The sequence below is a fragment of the Oncorhynchus nerka genome, linkage group LG13 (assembly GCF_034236695.1).
Source record: "Oncorhynchus nerka isolate Pitt River linkage group LG13, Oner_Uvic_2.0, whole genome shotgun sequence".
Lineage (NCBI taxonomy): Eukaryota > Metazoa > Chordata > Actinopteri > Salmoniformes > Salmonidae > Oncorhynchus > Oncorhynchus nerka.
Window position 1 is genome coordinate 64,451,676 of NC_088408.1, and position 20,241 is coordinate 64,471,916.

General features: G+C 43.5%; 1 protein-coding gene across 1 annotated transcript; it reads right to left on the reverse strand.

The window, feature by feature from the left end:
* Positions 1–1,523: 1,523 nt before the first annotated feature.
* LOC115139877 (collagen alpha-1(I) chain-like) lies at positions 1,524–5,275 on the reverse strand. Its single transcript, XM_065026996.1, has 10 exons — positions 5,247–5,275; positions 3,761–3,806; positions 3,596–3,649; positions 3,455–3,508; positions 2,890–3,028; positions 2,750–2,805; positions 2,571–2,615; positions 2,149–2,256; positions 1,869–1,922; positions 1,524–1,746 (listed from the first exon to the last, which is right to left on the reverse strand). The coding sequence occupies exons 1-10, from the start codon at positions 5,273–5,275 to the stop codon at positions 1,633–1,635; spliced, it is 699 nt and encodes a 232-aa protein (XP_064883068.1). The 3' UTR covers positions 1,524–1,632.
* Between the last annotated feature and the right edge of the window lie 14,966 nt (positions 5,276–20,241).

Here is a 20,241-nt window from a genome sequence, read left to right on the forward strand (position 1 = left end):
TCAGCCTCCAGTATTTATGCTGCAGTAGTTTATGTGTCGGGGGGATAGGGTCAGTCTGTTATATCTGGAGTATTTCTCCTGTCTTATCCGGTGTCCTGTGTGAATTTAAGTATGCTCTCTCTAATTCTCTCTTTCTCTCTCTCGGAGGACCTGAACCCTAGGACCATGCCTCAGGACTACCTGGCATGATGACTCCTTGCTGTCCCCAGTCCACCTGGCCGTGCTGCTGCTCCAGTTTCAACTGTTCTGCCTGTGGCTATGGAACCCTGACCTGTTCACCGGACATGCTACCTGTCCCAGACCTGCTGTTTTCAACTCTCTAGAGACAGCAGGAGTGGTAGAGATACTCTTAATGATCGGCTATGAAAAGCCAACTGACATTTACTCCTGAGGTGCTGACTTGTTGCACCCTCAACAACTACTGTGATTATTATTATTTGACCATGCTGGTAATTTATGAACATTTGAAGATGTTGGCCATGTTCTCTTATAATCTCCACCCGGCACAGCCAGAAGAGGACTGGCCACCTCTCATAGCCTGGTTCCTCTCTAGGTTTTTCCTAGGTTTGGGCCTTTCTAGGGAGTTTTTCCTAGCCACCGTGCTTCTACACCTGCATTGCTTGCTGTTTGGGGTTTTAGGCTGGGTTTCTGTACAGCACTTTGATATATCAGCTGATGTAAGAAGGGCTATATAAATAAATGTGATTTGATTTTGAAACCGAACACTGCTGTAGTGCCAAATCTACATATCACATAGATCATCTACTATTTCACCTACTGTATATCAGTATATCAGCAATTATTAGGATAGAATCAACTTTATTAGTCACTCACTCGTAGTCCTATGTGGCCCTTCCCTCCTTTCACTCCTCTTTTCCCATTGTCCCCAAGAGCTCCTGAGGGCCCCTCCAACCCAGGGAATCCACAAGGAATCCATTGCCCCCTGGAGAGGTTAAACAACAACTTAGAGGATATTCAATGAGATTTGAAGAGCGCTGAAATGTTTTGGAAGGCTTCAGAAAATCTTACCAGGCAGTACATATAGGACCGCACATTTAAGCATATACTGTATGTATATTCTGTCCATTCCATTACCTTAAGTCCTTTAGGACCAGGGTCTCCTCTGTTGCCGAAACCTCCCATCTCTCCCTGCAACAGACAATCACAGAACACCATGAAACAACATTCCGACCTGATCATGGCAGCCTGTGCGTGTAGATGAGCTTGGTAGAGAGGGTAATACAGCTGTCCTCTTTGCACCTTGGCCCAGGCTCCCCCTGCATCCACTGGGAGCCCTGTGGCCCTGGCTCTCCCTGGAGTCCCTTGGGCCCTGGCTTTCCAAAGGGACCTGGAGCACCCTGCCTCACAGCAACAGAGATAGAGTCAGAGAGGTGGGGATAGAGTAGGAAGGGATCTTATTAACACATTTTAACTGAACTACTGTAAAAGGGATGAAACCCAGTTATTGACTTGTTCCCCCTTTTCCCCAGACAGCCCCTCCTCACCAACTGTTCCTGGGGGACCCTGCAGGAGAATATTAAACATGGTCATCAATGTCAGCCATAATAGTACAATTGTTATTGCAAGATATGCCACACTTACCACCAAGTGTGTCATATCATACAACACCAGTCATATTGAAGGTGGATGGGTACATCTAAGAACAGACACCCAGGATCCACTGCTGCCCACCTGCTGTCCGTCCAGTCCAGATGGCCCACTGTCCCCAACAGGCACTGCTGCTCCCTAAACAGACAACCGTGTATCACTCAATGCAATAGTGACTGTCATGATTCATGCTCTATTCCTTCCAATCTATCATTGAAAAACAAAAAAAAGACACGAGCTGGGGCTGGCATTGCACTCACCTGTTCTCCTTTTTCTCCAACCTGCCCCATCACACCATCCATCCCAGGAGTACCCTGGATACAGTAAATAAAATACATTACCGACTCAAAAGTGACTGTACATTGATAATACAGTTCAATCTCTGTGATGTTCATTAAAAAAATATATATATAATCAACATTGAATAATAAATAAATAAATGTTTCAACTTTGGTGCAAGAATAGTATACAGAAAGGCCTGTCAATTATACATTTCTCATTGGGATGAAACAAGGAGAATGTTGAAAAGTACCCACTCACTGGAAACCCGATGGGCCCAGCTGACCCCTGTGCCCCCACAAGCCCCTGGTTTCCTGAAGGGCCTGGCTTCCCTGTCTTGCCCTCCAGCCCTGGGAGGCCTGGAGGACCCTAAAACCAGTTACACGCAATCAACTTCTGTAGTAAACACTTAAAATGCCCAAATCGTCAGTTCTCAAGGTGCCATCCAAGAGCACCTACACCGTATCTGTGCAGTGAGATGTGCTGTTTTACAGGGTCAGCCATAGTAGTATGGTGCCCCTGGAGCAAATTAGGGTTAAGTGCCTTGCTCAAGGGCAAATCGAAAGATTTTTCACCTTATCAGCTCAGGTATTCGAACCAGTGACTTTTCAGTTACTGGCCCAACGCTCTAACCGCCAGGCTACCTGCCGAGGACAATGACATGATTTAAAAGTGCTACTCACGGATGATCCCTGTATGCCATTGGGTCCAGTCTCTCCTTCACGGCCCTACGGAAGACAAAACTAGAGCAATCACAATTGACTCACAATTAAGGCAGGTGGTGTACACAGAAGGACAACTCAGCCAGTATGTCTGAAACATCAAATGAGTGAAGAGCTTTGAAGGACTAACGTTTCCTCACCTGAGGTCCATTTGGCCCTCTCTCGCCATGAGTTGCCTTCAATCCCTGTAAGACAGCTCAAAATCATCCCCTATGTATCAATTTACACCAGTATCAGTTTAGACTATTCTCTCCACAATGTGAATGTCAGTATAGTGTACTTACCGGCGGTCCACTCTTCCCAGGGATACCGGCGGTGCCTCTCACACCAGGGATACCGGCGGGGCCTCTCACACCAGGGATACCGGCGGGGCCTCTCACACCAGGGATACCGGCGGGGCCTCTCACACCAGGTTCTCCCTTGGGGTAGACAGACAGACAGGTGGCATTCATGCAAACGAACAGCCATTATTACTAACATACCAATGCAAGCATTCTGTAGAACTGTCGGCGTTCATACCCTCTCTCCAAAATGACCAGGTCTCCCAGTTAAACCCACGGCTCCTGAGTAGCCCTGTACACGGAATGGGTTTCCACAGTTACAATCGGTCCACCCAAAGTTGTTTTTTGGCAGCAGTAGGTACCCCTACACTAAGATTATAATAATTGATTTAAACATCTCTTTTACACGTTGTTTTGAAAAATAAAAGGTGACAGTAACACGTACAGAGCATGAACTCTCACAGCGGTATTATGAAAATACATTTCTAAAGACTTTAAGATAAATGAAACATAGGCTGTTAATCCCACCAGAACACCTTTTGGGGGTGGACAAGTAACACTTACATACATGCCCACTGGCCCTTGGGGACCCTGCATGCCAACTTTCCCTGTGAAGCCCTAGAGAACAGAGAGAGACTCATTTACGTTGAGAAATGTAGGTCATATTTATTTCTGAGGCAGAGGCTTTTGGCCTACAGTACTCACTTTACCACTAGGTGTCCCAGGACTGCCGTCTTGTCCGGACTTTCCTGCAGGACCCTGTTAAAATCACGAAATAGATACAAACAGAAGGTAAGAATGAGTAAGAGTTGAGGGTGGTGACAGAATGTGCAGATTCAACAATGATCCTGTAGGTGGGAACCTGTGTACCAGGCTTTCCTTCTGCTCCCTCAGTCCCAACGTGACCTCTAAAACCCTGCAACATAACACACAGACATAGACACAAACACATCTGGCATACATACCGTACAACACACAGACATAGACACAAACACATCTGGCATACATACCGTACAACACACAGCGAGGAGAGATGATTGTTACTATAGCTACAGTACAGCTATTGTTTGTCAGGTAATATTCACATGTGAATGACTACTCTTCTCTTACCGGGATTCCAGGTATACCAAAAAGACCAGGCTTTCCACCACGGCCCTGGAAAGAAAAGACATCCGAGGGAAAATGTGATGAATCCCCCCCAACAACCTCCTTCAGAAGAGGGCATAGTCCTTTATCTACAAATTTGTTTTGTTTGGAGCACAGCCCTGCCATCACACAATTACTGGTGTTGTTTACGCAATCCAAAAACCTTTCATTATAAATCATATTCTTTGTCAGGTGGGCGTCATTTGAAAGGTCGTTCTGTGGCCAACATCACTAGCTAAATTATTAAGTACGATCTTACAGTGTTAGTCTTTCACAGGGCAGTTCAGAGAAACGGATAGTAATTTTGGTGATCATAGAACGGAGTCATGAGTGCATTCAGATGAGTGGTCCACAGCTCATTTTCTACACAATAGAGAAACACAGAAACACATTCTGTTCTGAACAACTCGGGGTATGACGCCATGTCATCTTGTAACTGTACATCAAACATAGTGATCATAAACGACACGGTATATGACGTGAGCTTTATGATGTGGAAATGTGAAATGCACATTTGGACTCACAGGGGTTTGGCTTGCTTGTGTAACATCAAAGTGGTATTTATTATAATTCTCAACGTCTTTCAAAATATATCTTAGTCCTTTTAATTTACAGTATTTTCCTCACTCAGACAACAAAACACGGGCAAAGGTTGCCCCGTTAGAATGGAGGGATGGAGGCAACTACTTGTTGCGTGCGGTGCTCAAGTTCAGAACAGCTGTCAGTCAAAACCCATACAGCAATGTGATGCATAGAGAGTGACGTCTGACATCATTTATAGCATACTTCTGTACAGCTACTGCGTTCTAATTTAGGTGCTTCTCAGGGCCCATTTCTGCCATTTTCAACCCATATGGGCAGGAGTACAAAGGGAAAGAAAAGCATGCAGAAAAGATAGTGAACTACATATTTTATTAGTTTCGTTTCTATTCCTAAAACCAGGCATTCAAGGCACATGGCCATTGGTTTCTCAGCTCCATAGCAAACTGTGTAGAATTGCTGGAAATTAGCTTCAAAACCTTCTCTCACCACCAAGATATATTTCTAGTCAATGGACTGTGGGGAGGTCAAAATAATGAAACTGTCAAAACTATTCATTTAAAAAATGTTGATTACTTCTACTTACCATTATAATTCACCTGATTATAAGAGAACACTTGATTTAACATTTTTGAAAACCCCTGTATTAGATGACACAGGAGACAGTTACCCTGGGTCCTTTAGGTCCCGACTTCCCATTGCGGCCTGGAGCTCCCCTGTGGCCCTTAGGGGCAAACAAAGAGAGACATACAAAAACAAGACTTTCAGTCTGTAAGATATGACGTGATGCCAATATATATGAACATGGCATGACATAGCTTGGTTATGCATCAAAATCTCAGTCAGTATTGTACTGTATTCAAACTCTATGAGACTAAATACAATCTTTGGGAAGCTGATCATACAATATTGGACAGAGGAGAGCTCTAACAGCACTAGAACAACAGCTCTAGTGGCTCGCTCGGGAAAGGAAGTTCCCTGAGGAAAAGCCATTCTAAGTCTAATCACTCCACTAGACTGCAATAAACTCTCCTGACCTTTGACCCTTCCTTTCCAACCACTCCCTGGAGGCCGACCTCTCCGTTTTCACCCTGCATCAGTATATAACAGCAAATGAGGTACAGTACGAGGATAGGCAGAGTGTTATTATGTTAATAAAGGCTGTGAATTGCAGCTGTGATCCTGATGTTTACCTGGATGCCTTGGGGACCAGCTTGACTTCTGAGACCAGGAAGCCCTGAGAGGCCAATCTGAACCCTCTCACACTGATGGCCTTGGATCCCTGACGCACCAACAGAACTCTCAGGAAAGAAACACTAATGGTATCAAAACACCATATGATATGCAAATTCATGTTTTCAGAAAAACACGTTACAAGGGCTTCATGAACATGACCTTGTGAGTCCTGATTCATTTACTACTGCTTCCAAGCGAAGGCTTTCCAAACCCATAATCAAGTCCTTACCCTGTCTCCTTAGGTTCCAGCAACTCCTTAGTCTCCATCTAGTCCTCTGAAGCCCTACAGGAAAAGTCAGATCTGATCAGATAGGAATCATAAAATAGAACATCACTCCTCTCTAATGATGCCACTTCTGTTTACAGTTTTTCTCAGTCGCTTTGGTGCATTTCTTAGATCAAAAGTGCAATTCTTGAAACTACTTGTACAAATTCCAAATCATCTAGTCACTTGTGCACATCAATAAAGCAATTTCTTATTCCTTTTGAGCAAATTGCAATTGATAATGTACAAGTGTCAGCTTTCTTCCACATTATCAATTGCTCATGTCATGTTGATCAAAATGTAGTAGATGGTTCTCTGTTGAATAGTCTTACCCCTCAAAACATCTAGGCATTAGTTCCTTGCATAAGCCATTACATGCAAAATTGTTGAACTATTTGTCATAAACTGTCAAGCATAGTTTTACACATTTCTATTAGATCTTTTGTACAAAAACGTGAACTGATGAATCGTGCAGGTGAAATTGACCCTCACTCATGAAGGAATGTAAAGTGTTAGTTCAACCAACAATCAACCAGTGGTCTAAATTTCTCAAAAGTGCATCTCATGAAGAATCAATTGGCAAGCATATATAGACAGACCAAAAACACAGAGTTGCAATTTTCCAATAATGGATGGACCAGGAAATTAACAGGGTCAACAGCCAAGAGGAGGAGGAAGAAGAGGAGCAAGGATGCATGGTGGAAGGCAAAACAGAGGAAGAGGCAGAAGAGGACATAGGCTCCACCCGGCACAGCCAGAAGAGGACTGGCCACCCCTCACAGCCTGGTTCCTCTCTAGGTTTATAATCTCCACCTGGCACAGCCAGAAGAGGACTGGCCACCCCACATAGCCTGGTTCCTCTCTAGGTTTATAATCTCCACCTGGCACAGCCAGAAGAGGACTGGCCACCCCTCATAGCCTGGTTCCTCTCTAGGTTTATACAATAATCTCCACCTGGCACAGCCAGAAGAGGTCTGGCCACCCCACATAGCCTGGTTCCTCTCTAGGTTTATAATCTCCACCTGGCACAGCCAGAAGAGGACTGGCCACCCCTCATAGCCTGGTTCCTCTCTAGGTTTCTTCCTAGGTTTTGGCCTTTCTAGGGAGTTTTTCCTAGCCACCGTGCTTCTACACCTGCATTGTTTGCTGTTTGGGGTTTTAGGCTGGGTTTCTGTACAGCACTTTGAGATATCAGCTGATGTACGAAGGGCTATATAAATACATTTGATTTGATTTGATTTAGGCGCATATCTGATGCATAAGGGCCACTATTGTAGACCATGTTGTCAATCATGGCCTTACAATGGCTGAGGCGGGTCGAAGGATGCAGTCGAATATTGGGAGATCAACCGTGTCCTCAATAGTTCAAACGTTTTGAAGAGAGAACAGGTATGTCCACCAATGTACAGTGTACTGTTACTGTATATAAGCAGTATACTGTATACTTCCTACAATGCTTCATATTACAGTAGTCCACTTGTATTTCACAGCATACAGAAATATACTCTATACAGAAACATACTGCACCTTACATGCACCCACCTGTATGTTTTACAGTAAAATGTATGTTCGCATAGTTTTTGTGAAAGTGTGCGATGCATCACTGTATTTTTCCCCACATAGGACTGCAAGATTACCTCAAACCGGTGGCAGAGGACGCCGTTTCACACCTCAACAGGAGGAGGCTATTTGCACCATGGTCCGAGCAAACAATGCCATGAGACTCAGGGAAATACAAAGGACCATTATAGAAGACAACGATGTATTTGAAAACATCCATACGGTTAGCATCTCAACCATCGACAGGGTGCTGCATAGAAACCAGATGAGTATGAAACAGCTGTACCGTGTACCATTCCAAAGGAATGAGGACAGAGTTAAGGAGCTACGGTACCAGTATGTACAGGTAAACATATATCTATGTAACTACTTTACAGCAACATTTTATAGAGATACATAGTACAGTAAGCATAAACTGCACACATTTCCATTGCTGTGGAACGAACATGCAATATATGTACATGTTATGTCACTCTTCCTTACCAAAACAAATTCAACTGTGTGTTCTGGGATATAGCGTATAATGGAGTTGGAATCAAGTTAACCCTCCCACATGCAGGAGGCGGGGTCGGAATATCATCGGTCACAGAGCTACTGTGGATTTGCCAGGCCAACGGGGAGGAAATATCACCATGTGTGCTGCTATTTCGGAGCATGGTGTCCTAACCCATATCCCCCTTATAGGGCCATACAACACCCAGCATCTACTCAACTTTTTAGAGACTCTCTACAGGGCTCTCATCCCTGATCCCTGATTATGAGAGGGGTCTGTTTAGAGAGGATTTGCCAAAGTATGCGGTCATTTGTGATAATGTGAGTTTCCATCGATCAAACATAAGGCAATGGTTTGTGACCCACCCGAGGATGCTCATAAAATTCCTCCCACCTTATTCACCATTCCTTAAGCAAATTGAGGAGTTATTTTCAGCATGGAGATGGAAGGTGTACGATCGTCAGCCACACACACAGATGACCCTGCTGGCTGCAATGGATGCAGCATGTGAGGACATCACAGTAGACGCCTGCAGAGGATGGATAAGGCATTCCAAAAGATTCTTTCCACGTTGCATTGGAAGGGAAAATATCCGGTGTGATGTGGATGAGAATATGTGGGCCGACAGACAGGAACGTCTGGATGTGTAGAGACAGCACAACAGTGCTGCGGGCAAAGTTGTGCCTTAGGGGTGGTTTCCGGTGTTTCTTTCTAATTTAGTTTTTTTTCCTTTGTGCCCCTTGGGTTGTCCAGTCTCTTTCAATCAATAACCCACATACAGTAATAAGTAAATAGCACTGTTAAAATTGATATATGCCATAGAAGTGCAGCCTTGTGCATTTTCAATACAGTAGCTGTCATCCAAACTGTAGCCTAAGTTTACATCAGGTAATACTGTCAAAGTACACAGTTACATTGACAACATGCCTAAACATTTTGACGACCTTGTTCGTGAACAATGACTCAATGACTTATCATTCTGATGACACTGACATGATCATTGGCATGAATATTTACTTTTGAGAGATGTACTAAGGATTTTTAGTGACTGACTAGCTTTAGAAACATATCTATTGTATATTGCAATTTGTACAAATTGTTCTGAGAAATGCACTTATTATTTTGCACATGTTAGGGATGATGTGAAAAATGCACCAAAGCGACTGAGAAAAACTGTAATAAACAAGATAATAAATCTATACATCTTACTGTGCCACCTGGAGCCCCCTTCAGACCTGGAATTGCAGCAGTCCCCTAAAAGACAGACAGACAGACAGACAGACAGACAGACAGACAGACAGACAGACAGACAGACAGACAGACAGACAGACAGACAGACAGACAGACAGACAGACAGACAGACAGACAGACAGACAGACAGACAGACAGACAGACAGACAGACAGACAGACAGACAGACAGACAGACAGACAGACAGACAGACAGACAGACAGACAGACAGACATAGACAGAGAAAGGAGAGGTGGTAGAGCTAGAGAATGTTATGTGGATTTGTTTCCCTCATAAGGTCACACAGGTGCTTTAGATTCATAACAATGTGTCCCGGTGTATCTAGCTACATCTGATGGCAGGCCCATGATTTTTACTGAGATAAAATGATGACCTTTTTACTATATAATTTGTTTAGAGTAAATATAGGCATGACCTCATTCCAATAGGGAAACCCTTGTAGAATAGATTGGCATTTCCAAAAGAGGTTTTCCATTTCTGTTGTTGTGGCGCTTGAACTAAAACCCGGAGTGAGTGAAACACCAGCTGGCAGAATTGTAAAATGGGTGAGAAGTCAACTCATATGTTTCTTTATAAAATCCAGTGGGCCTTCAGATGCAAGCAACATGGAGATTTGTGATTTTCAAGAACTTCGTCAAGAACTCTTTATTGCTGCCGTGTGGCCATAAGTCAAACAACAAAGCTGGCGAATAAACCTTTTTATTCTGATGACCCAGTTTGAAAACAACTCTTAGAATCCGCTTTCAATAAAGTTTGTTATGTGCATTCACTTTTCCTTGGTAAATCGATCATCTGTCCAGGCACAACACCATTCGAAAGGTAATGTAGCTCTTTGTGCCACTGTGGCAGCCAAACTTTTGGCCACGACTGTATGTCTACATTTAGGGAAAACTACAGTACTACACATAGGCTACAGATGATCATGAAAAGTGAATCAATATAATCAATATGATTTAGACAATTATTCTAAGTATGTCTTTGAAAGTTAAAGCACATAACATATAAGCATGCTCCTAACAGGCTATACACTCTGATGGCGAGCAAAGCATCCATCCACTAGAGGGCAGTGCGATAACATTTGTCTGTGCAGCAGAACATAAGCCTGCTTCCACTTTGAGTATAACAAACTTGGATACTGGATATTTGAAATGTTACCTTCTCTTCAGTCTTTCCTCTGTCTCCCCATGGACCTGTCTCACCAGTGAAACCCTGTAGTTCAGTGAGGAGAGACACAGGAGATGCCAGTGATGTTACTATAAACTAGTGGTTCCCAAACTGTGGGGCGAGGGGTCGGCAGGGGAGGAACGGAGAGGTAGGGAGAGATGAACAATTACAGAACCAGATTCATGACGATAAACCCTAACCTGCTGTTTGGAAAGCAGGCAGCGTTTGCGTGGAATTGATCATTATCATGAATAGAGGAATAGAATACAGTAGCAAACAAAATGTTATAGACTCTAGATGATGACGGCTTATTACTAGGGCCTGATGGTTCTCCAGGTCATCTGGTCAGGAAAAACTCCTGACACTAAAGTCATACTGGTTGTTTCCACTGACTGGGTATACTCCATGACATATGAAATCTGACAGTAGGCACATTTTGTGTGCTTGTTCGACAGCCACTTCCCTGTACTCATTTGACCTTTTGCTACTGAGTAGAACTTCCAGACATGTAGTGTACTGGTGATCTCACCTCATCTCCTATCCCCGCTGTATGAGCATTCTCTCCCTTATAGCCTCTAGGACCCTGAAATAAAAACCACAACCATCACAGCAATACACTTTGTTTTTTTCTCTCCTTTCAATCCAATCAAATCTGGTCTTATATGAGTTATCAACACAGTAATGCCTTTGATTTTACTGTATGTTAGGGTAAATTTGTAACATACTGTGCATTCAGAAAGTATTCAGACCCCTTAACTTTTTCCACATTTTGTTACATTACAGCCTTATTCTAAAAATGTATTGTTTTTTTCCCCCCTCATCAATCTACTCACAATATCCCATAATGACAAAGTAAAAAGAGGTTTTTAGAAATGTTTGCAAAAAAAATATGAAATATAACATTTGCATAAGTATTCAGATCCTTTACTCAGTACTTTGTTGAAGCACCTTTGGCAGCGATTACAGCCTTGAATCTTCTTGCGATTAACGCTATAAGCTTGGCACACCTGTATTTAGGGAGTTTCTCCCATTCCTCTCTGCAGATCCTCTCAAGCTCCGTCAGGTTGGATGGGGAGAATTGCTGCACAACTAATTTCGGGTCTCTCATAGATGTTCGATCAGGTTCAAGTCCGGGCTCTGGCTGGGCCACTCAAAGAAATTCAGACTTGTCTCGAAACCACTCCTGCGTTGTCTTGGCTGTGTTTTTAGAGTCGTGGTCCTGTTGGAAAGTGAACCTTCGCCCCGGTCTGCGGTCCTGAGTGCTCTGGGGTAGACTTTCATCAAGGATCTCTCTATACTTTACTCCGTTCATCGTTTCCTCGATCCTGACTAGTCTACCAGTCCCTGCCACTGAAAAACATCCCCTTAGCATGATGCTGCCACCACCATGCTTCACCGTAGGGATGATGCCAGGTTTCCTCCAGACGTGACACTTGGCATTCAGGCCAAAGAGTTAAAATCTTGGTTTCGTCAGACAAGAGAATGTTGTTTCTCATGGTCTGGGAGTCTTTAGGTGCCTTTTGGAAAACTCCAGGATGGCTGTCATGTGCCTTTTACTGAGGAGTGGCTTCCGTCTGGCCACTTTACTATAAAGGCCTGATTGGTGGAGTGCTGCAGAGATGGTTGTCCTTCTGGAAGATTCTCCCATCTCCACAGAGGAACTATAGAGCTCTGTCAGAGTGACCATTGCGTTCTTGGTCAAGGCCCTTTCCCCCCGATTGCTTTGTTTGGCCAGGCGGCCAGCTCTAGGAAGTGTCTTGGTGGTTCCAAACTTCATCCATTTAAGAATGAACGCCCTTCGGCCCGGGGTAACCCTGGCACATAGAAATAACACCAGGCATGATTCATGTATTTAACTTCTTTTAGAACAAGGCCACAAAGTCTAGCAGATTTCAGACGGTAGAGAATACTGTGTCTTGAAAACGCAACTAGAATTAGAACTAGGTCTTCCGCTAGAAGAACATCTGTATAACAAGTTGTTAATTGCATTGTTAATATTACCATGTGTCCTGTCTTTTCCTCTGTGGCCAGGATCTCCAGGCATTCCGTGCACAAAGACAGCATCTATCAGTAATTTACACTTACAGTACATCAAAGGCTTTGCATGAATAAGTCCATGCAAGGGCATATGACCATAGTTCATTAGTTATTAGTGTACTGTAAATGGATATACCACTCACTGGTAGGCCAGGTTCACCCATTTCCCCTATCGGTCCAGTAGGACCTCGTTCTGTCTGAGGATTTAACAGGAAGAGGTCGTTCAGTAACACACTCAGACACACACAGCATCTCTGACTCACTGTAGTACAGTGCACATAGCTGAGCTGTGATACTTACAGGCCAGCCGGCCGCAGCAAAGGATATGAGGATGATCGCTGGGAAAAACAAGCAGACGTCATTGGAATGATATGGGACAGAGAGGTTACATCATGTGAACGATAACTGCATTGAGACAATAACACTAACAACAGAGTGTTCAAACTACACTGTAATGCACATGCTGCTGTATGAAACATTAATAAGACACTAACGCGGTTTAGATGTTATAAGAGGTCCCAGGTACAGTAGATTTGGGCTCATACAGGCTCAACTACTACATTGACACAGTATATGGAATAACAGTCAGCAACTTCACCAATACTGCTGAGGGAAACACGCAAGTGTTGAGAATGGTAGTAGACTGTATTTCCGTCCCTATTTGATATATCTTTAACCAAATCAGATGTATTACAGTGAAATGCTTACTTACAAACCCTTAAATAACAATGCCGTTTTAAGAAAAATAAGTGTTAAGAAAGTATTTACTAAATAAACTGAAGTAAATAATAATAATAATAATTGAAGAGCAACAATAAAATAACAGTAACGAGGCTATACACAGTACAGGGAGTACCGGTACAGAGTCAATGTGCGGTGGCACAGGTTAGTCGAGGTAATTGAGGTAATATGTACATGTAGGTCGAGGGGGGTCAATGCAAATAGTCCGGGAAGCCATTTGGTTAGCTGTTCAGGAGTCATATGGCTTAGGGGTAGAAGCTGTGAAGAAACCTTTTGAACATAGACTTGGCGCTCTGGTACCGTCGGAGCCAGTGTAGTAGGATTCAATCTTAGTCCTGTATTGACGCTTTGCCTGTTTGATGGTTCATCGGAGGGCATAGCAGGATTTCTTATAAGCGTCTGGGTTAGAGTCCCGCTCCATGAAAGCGGCAGCTCTACCCTTTAGCTCAGTGTGGATGTTGCCTGTAATCCATGGCTTCTGGTTGGGGTATGTACGTACGGTCACTGTGGGGACGACGTCATCGATGTACGTACTGATGAAGCCAGTGACTGATGTGGTGTACTTCTCAATGCCATCGGAAGAATCTCGGAACATATTCTAGTCTGTTATAGCAAAACAGTCCTGTAGCTTAGCATCTGTGTCGTCTGAACACTTCGTATTGAGCGAGTCACTGGTACTTCCTGCTTGAGTTTTAGCTTGTAAGCAGGAATCAGGAGGATAGAGCTATGGTCAGATTTGCCAAATGGGGGCGAGGGAGAGCTTTGTACGCGTCTCTATGTGTGGAGTAAAGTTGTTCCAGAGTTTTTTCCCATCTGGTTGCACAGGTAACATTCTGCTAGAAATAAGGTAAAACGGATTTAAGTTTCCCTGCATTAAAGTCCGTGGCCACTAGGAGCGCCACCTCTGTATGTCTGTTATAAAAAACGTACACAAAAATCAACTAGTTGTTCAGGGAGCTGGCTCAAAACAGCACGTCTTGCCCTCACTGCACATTCAGAACTAACATCAACAACATACATGCAAGTATTTTCTGGTTGACAGTTGACAAGAGACTAGTTGCTTCTCTCCTAGTTTTTACGAGATCTGTTACTGTGATAACAATTCTGGATGATCTGCATAATTAAATAACATTCAGCTCAGACACCCATACGTACCCCACAAGACATGCCACCAGGGGTCTCTTCACAGACCCAAGTCCAAAACAAATTCACAGCAACACACAGTATTTTACAGAGCACAGGAGTTTGGTGGCACCTTAATTGGGGCGGGCAGGCTTGTGGTAATGGCCGGAGCAGAATAAGTGCAGTGGTATCAAGTACATGCCATTCCATTGGCTTCGTTCCAGCCATTATTATCAGCCATCCTCCCCTCAGCAGCCTCCACTGATACAGAGGCACGATTGCATGGAACTCCTTTCCATCTCCAATAACTCAAACAGTAAAATTACCTTAAAAATAATAATAAACAATAAACAACATCTCATGGAACAGAGGGGACTGTGAGGGAACACACACTGATACACAATTTGTATTTATTTTGTATTGTTTGTATATTGTACTATTTTAAATGTGTGTATCAGTGTCTTGTTACTTGTCAAGTTTTGTGATTTTTTTGTGGACCCCAGGAAGTGTAGCTGCTGCTTCTGCAAAAGCTAATGGGTATCCAAATGAACAAATGAACTGTTTGCTAAAGTTAAAATCTAAATCTTTCACAGGCCCTGTGTGCTCCCAGCTGCCAGCAACACTGTGGAACATTCACACAGCTCTGGGCCTGTAGAGGGGGAAACCAAAGCACAGGGGATAGACTGTGGCGTCATACTGGCGGTTACAATGCACTATCCACTGACACATCAAGTCTCATCACTGTAGCTAGCTACATCAGTGTTGCTGACAGAGCTGGGACATGCTTTAGTCTCATTCACATTTACCTATCTAATCACCTTGCAATGTATTTCTATCGCGATGAGGTTGGGGAAACATTCCAGCATTAAGATGTGGGAAATAAACACGACTGGAGAAAGTACCGTGTGAATACAACGTATCCATTTCAAAATTAGATACAGGCGGCTCCTGTGTATGAAATCTATATCAGTCTTGTGTCTGACTATAAGATCATTTTTTTGTGTGTGTCACAAATGTATTTTCCCGTTGATCGCTGAAATATACTTTCAGTAACTTATCTGCCACGTCGACGGACTTGCAAAATTTCAGCAATCAACTTTAATCAACATAAGATAATATATATAACTGCCTTCAATTACAGCAACCTGGGTGGAGTTGAGGACTGTGGTATTAAGGCAGGCTGACATTTCCAGTCCAAAATAGCCTGACTGGGGAGTCTAGTGAGAACACTGCCATGGCTGGGTTGGTGTCAGGGCCAGGGCTGCTGCTCTGCTGTGACAGCACATCCAACACCATGTCCTGGTGAACTGGGAGATCAAGCTATTCTTTGACAGCACATGCGCCAAAACTGCATGGTTACATTAAGTTTCATAACACTCCCAGGCAGGATGCTGTGAGATGGGTGGACAGTGGACACTGGAAAGACAGAAAGAATCTTACCCTGAAGAAAGTCCTGTCCTCCTGGGAGTTCCTCCACAGGTAGAGGGGTGGGGAGTCCTGGAGGACCTGGGAGGCCTGTATCACCTCTCCTGCCCTCCTGCCCTCTGACACCCTGAGATCCCCAGAGAATCACAGATAACAGAGCAGTCTATGACAATGAGTGACGATGCTCAACCAACTGCGAGTCACAACGCAGATTAAAAACACGTTCACATACATACCATAAAATCCATAAGTCATTTGGGTTTTACTCATCATTCGTCATCCTTATTCATCATTACTCAAAAATGTTCCAAACAATTATTTCACCAGAGATCTATTCACTTACCTTGTCTCCTTTAAACCCAAGATGACCTTTTCTGCCTGCACATCCCTGCAGGAACGACAATGTGGTGAACACAGGGACAGATATTTACAGGAAGTTATAATAATACTGGAACAACTTGAAAAGATCACGGTTTGACAGTAGAACTAGAAGATGATGCAACAGAGTGGCAAAGTGTACATTTTGGTCTGCAGTACCATATTAATGCCACATCTTTTGAAATGCTTATTCCCTCTCCTGTCATTTTGTAGAGTGCATGAATCAGTCTATGTCCATGTCCTATGGGTAGATACAACCACAGCATTTGTACAGTATTTCCATGACCTTACTTAGTTTTTCTTTTTTGGCATTACATGAGCTGCAGTGGGACATTTTTTTATTAAAATTAGAGGCCGTTAGAAACCACTGATGTGTTAATTTTCCGATAGAGACAAAGATATCAGTGTCTTACAAGAAAACCATAGCTGAATAAAACCCTTGAAGACATACAGTTCTTCTCATGAGGAAGAAATGGATGACTGCTCCATATTCTAAGATCCCCACTCAAATGTCAGTTTCTTCTGCTTCTTGTCTCCATAAAATCATATGTTCTGGTAACATAACTTTGCTTGTGTGAAATCATTAACTTTGATTCTATGTGGAGTGTAAGTCCTGATGATATTTAAAGGATCTGAGTTTTGAAAACAGATATCTATATGAGCATTTCTGACTCTTAAAACTGTGCGTTTCACTGAGAGATTCTTACTCTTTTTCCTGGAGGGCCACTCAGGAGCCTGTAAATCTTGTTGTCAGATCCAATTATGGCATCACCCTCACTGGGTGCCACTGTCAGCAAGCCTGTATGGTCAAAGCCAGTCTGTCTGTTCCCCTGGGCCCTCTGTGTGAGAGAGCCACTGTTAGTCCTTCCCTGCTCCACTGCTGACCCTGCAGGAGGCAACATGTTCTCCTCCATGAGAACACTGGGGTCAGGGTGGCCAGACTGGGATGGGCTCTTCCGATCAGGGCGTTTCCTCTGGAGACTGGGCAAGGGGTCGGGGGAGTCCAGGTTGATGATTCCATGTTGTGGCCAGTCATCTGTGTCTGCGGTGATGTTCTCATCCAAGGCTGTGACTGTAAACGAGTACTTGCTGTCATGGCCACCTATACCAGTGGGGTGTAAGGTAAGGATAGAGAGATTCGCATCATCAACTACCACAAGCCCTTTCCCTTGTTGTAGAGTGGTTGAGTTCTGGGAGATAGGAGAGTTGCCTTCTGGGAGGGAGGAATCCTATGAAGAGAGAGAGATAACTATGGTTAATGGTTGCAGCCACATAACCTGATCCCACTGATACACAGTATCTAGAATGGTCCCTCACCCACAACATATCTCTATCAAACAGTTCCATCAAATGAAAAACAACAAATGACTGAGACAGCATTAAATAGATCAAATTTCCAAATGTCTGAAGGTACCATGTTCATCTGTACAAACAATAGCACGCAAGTATGAACACCATGGGACCATGCAGCCCCCATACCGCTCAGGAAGGAGACACGTTCTGACTCCTAGAGATGAACGTACCTTGGTGCGAAAAGTGCAAATCAATCCCAGAACAACAGCAAAGGACCTTGTCATGATGCTGAAGGAAACCGGTACAAAAAGATTCTACATGCACAGTAAAATGAGTCTTATATCGACATAACCTGAAAGGCCGCTCAGCAAGGAAGAAGCCACTGCTCCAAAACTGCCATAAAAAAGCCAGACTACGTTTTGCAACTGCACATGGGGCCAACGATCGTACTTTTTGGAGAAATGTCCTCTGGTCTGATGAAACAACAATAGAACTGTTTGGCCGTAATGACCATCGTTATGTTTGGAGGAAAAAGGGGGAGGTTTGCAAGCCGAGGAACACCATCCCAACCGTGAAGCACGGGGGTGGCAGAATCATGTTGTGGGGTTGCTTTGCTGCAGGAGAGACTGGTGCACTTCACAAAATAGATGGCATCATGAGGCGGGAAAATAATGTGGATATATTGAAGCAACATCTCAAGACATCAGTCAGGAAGTTAAAGCTTGGTCACAAATGGGTCTTCCAAATGGACAATGACCACAAGCATACTTCCAAAGTTGTGGCAATGGCTTAAAGACAATAAAGTCAAGGTATTGGAGTGACCATCACAAAGCCCTGACCTCAATACTGTAGATAATTTGTGGGCAGAACTGAAAAAGTGTGTGCGAGCAAGGAGGCCTACAGAGGCCTCTGTCAGGAGGAATGGGACAAAATTCACCCAACTTATTATGGGAAGCTTGTAGAAGGCTACCTGAAACGTTTGACCCAAGTTAAACAATTTAAAGGCAATGCTACCAAATACTAATTGAGTGTATGTAAACTTCTGACCCACTGGGAATGTGATGAAAGAAATAAAAGCTGAAATAAATCATTCTCTCTGCTATTATTCTGGCATATCACATTCTTAAAATAAAGCGGTGATCCTAACTGACCTCAGACAGGGGATTTTTACTCGGATTAAATGTCAGGAATTGTGGAAAACTGAGTTTAAATGTATTTGGCTAAGGTGTACGTAAGCTTCCGACTTCAACTGTACACAATCCATGTCTCAACTGCCTTAGGGCTTAAACATCCTTCCTTAACCTGTCTCCTCCCCTTCATCTACACTGATTGAAGTGGATTTAACAAGAGACATCAATAAGGGATCATAGCTTTCACCTGGATTGACCTGGTCAGTCTATGTCATGGAAAGAGCAGGTGTCCTTAATGTTTGTATACTCAGTGTAGGTGCATAACATAGAAACGGTACTAGCCATTTTTGACTATAGACAATGCTCAGCATCACTTACATGAATTTAAAAATGGGTTAACAAGTCTGGGCCTGATGACCAGCTTCAAAGAGAAGCTGGGATTACATTAGAGAGATAGCTGTGTCCAGGTGAGTGGCAGAGCTTCAGTCCACCTCACACTGGCCTCTTCTAGAGCAGACAATGGGCCTTTATCTGTGATAAGACAGTATTAAATGTGCTCTCTCTATCTCAGCGACCTCTCTCAGATGAGCGGATACTTGATCTCCTTGGGCCTGAAACTATTTGTCCAACTAAGCTCCTTAACCTCCCTATAGCTCTGCCTCTCATCCCCAGGCTGAGCCCCGGAGTGGAAGCACTGGATTAGAGGAAAAGGCAGACCAGTAACAGAATGATAGCGCAAGGGAGAGAGCATTGTGCTATACATGTTATGCACAAACCTACTATAGGAGGTTTGATGTCGTATGGAAACACTAAGGGAAATTACACTGTTAGCATCTGTAACAGAGAGGCTCCATACTCGGCCAACTGCTAGTGGCTGCAGCAGAACAGAACAGACTAGTGCAGTGAGGGAGTGAGTGAGTGGTTTGTGGGAACAATTGATCCGGGGATCTGGGTCTGGGGGTTTGAGCTAGAACTCTGCTCAACAGTGTGTACTGGAGATGAGCATGTGGCCAAGGAATACAGTACTCCAGACTCTTTGATCTCTGCAGTGGATCAATAATGACTCTGTCGTGTTCATCTCAGCATAGTACAGGACATACAGTACAAACTCAAATTGATTATGAAGTAATAAATCATGCATCTATTTCTAACCATGCCTTGCCAGATAGACACACAAAGCATTAGAAAAATATAAAGGATCATTTGCTTTTAGTGCAAACAAAAACAAAACCCTGGTGAGAGATCCTTCCTGACTGATGTCTTGAGATGTTGCTTCAAAATATCCACCTAATTGTCATTCCTCATGCTGCCATCTATTTTGTGAAGTTATTAATGGAATTTCTAAATTCCTGTATGTTTTATAGCCAAAACCAAATTCGCACTCATTTCTAATTCATTAATGATTTGTAAGTGCATTAATTATGCATGAAGTAGATTGAGACCAGTCTTAAAAGCCAAGGTAACAGCGTTTAATTCCAGAGAGTACTGACCACATACACATATTTCCACAGGTTATAAACTGAAAATGACATCATCAGTTTCCCACGCTCTCTCCGATTCCCACAATAGCC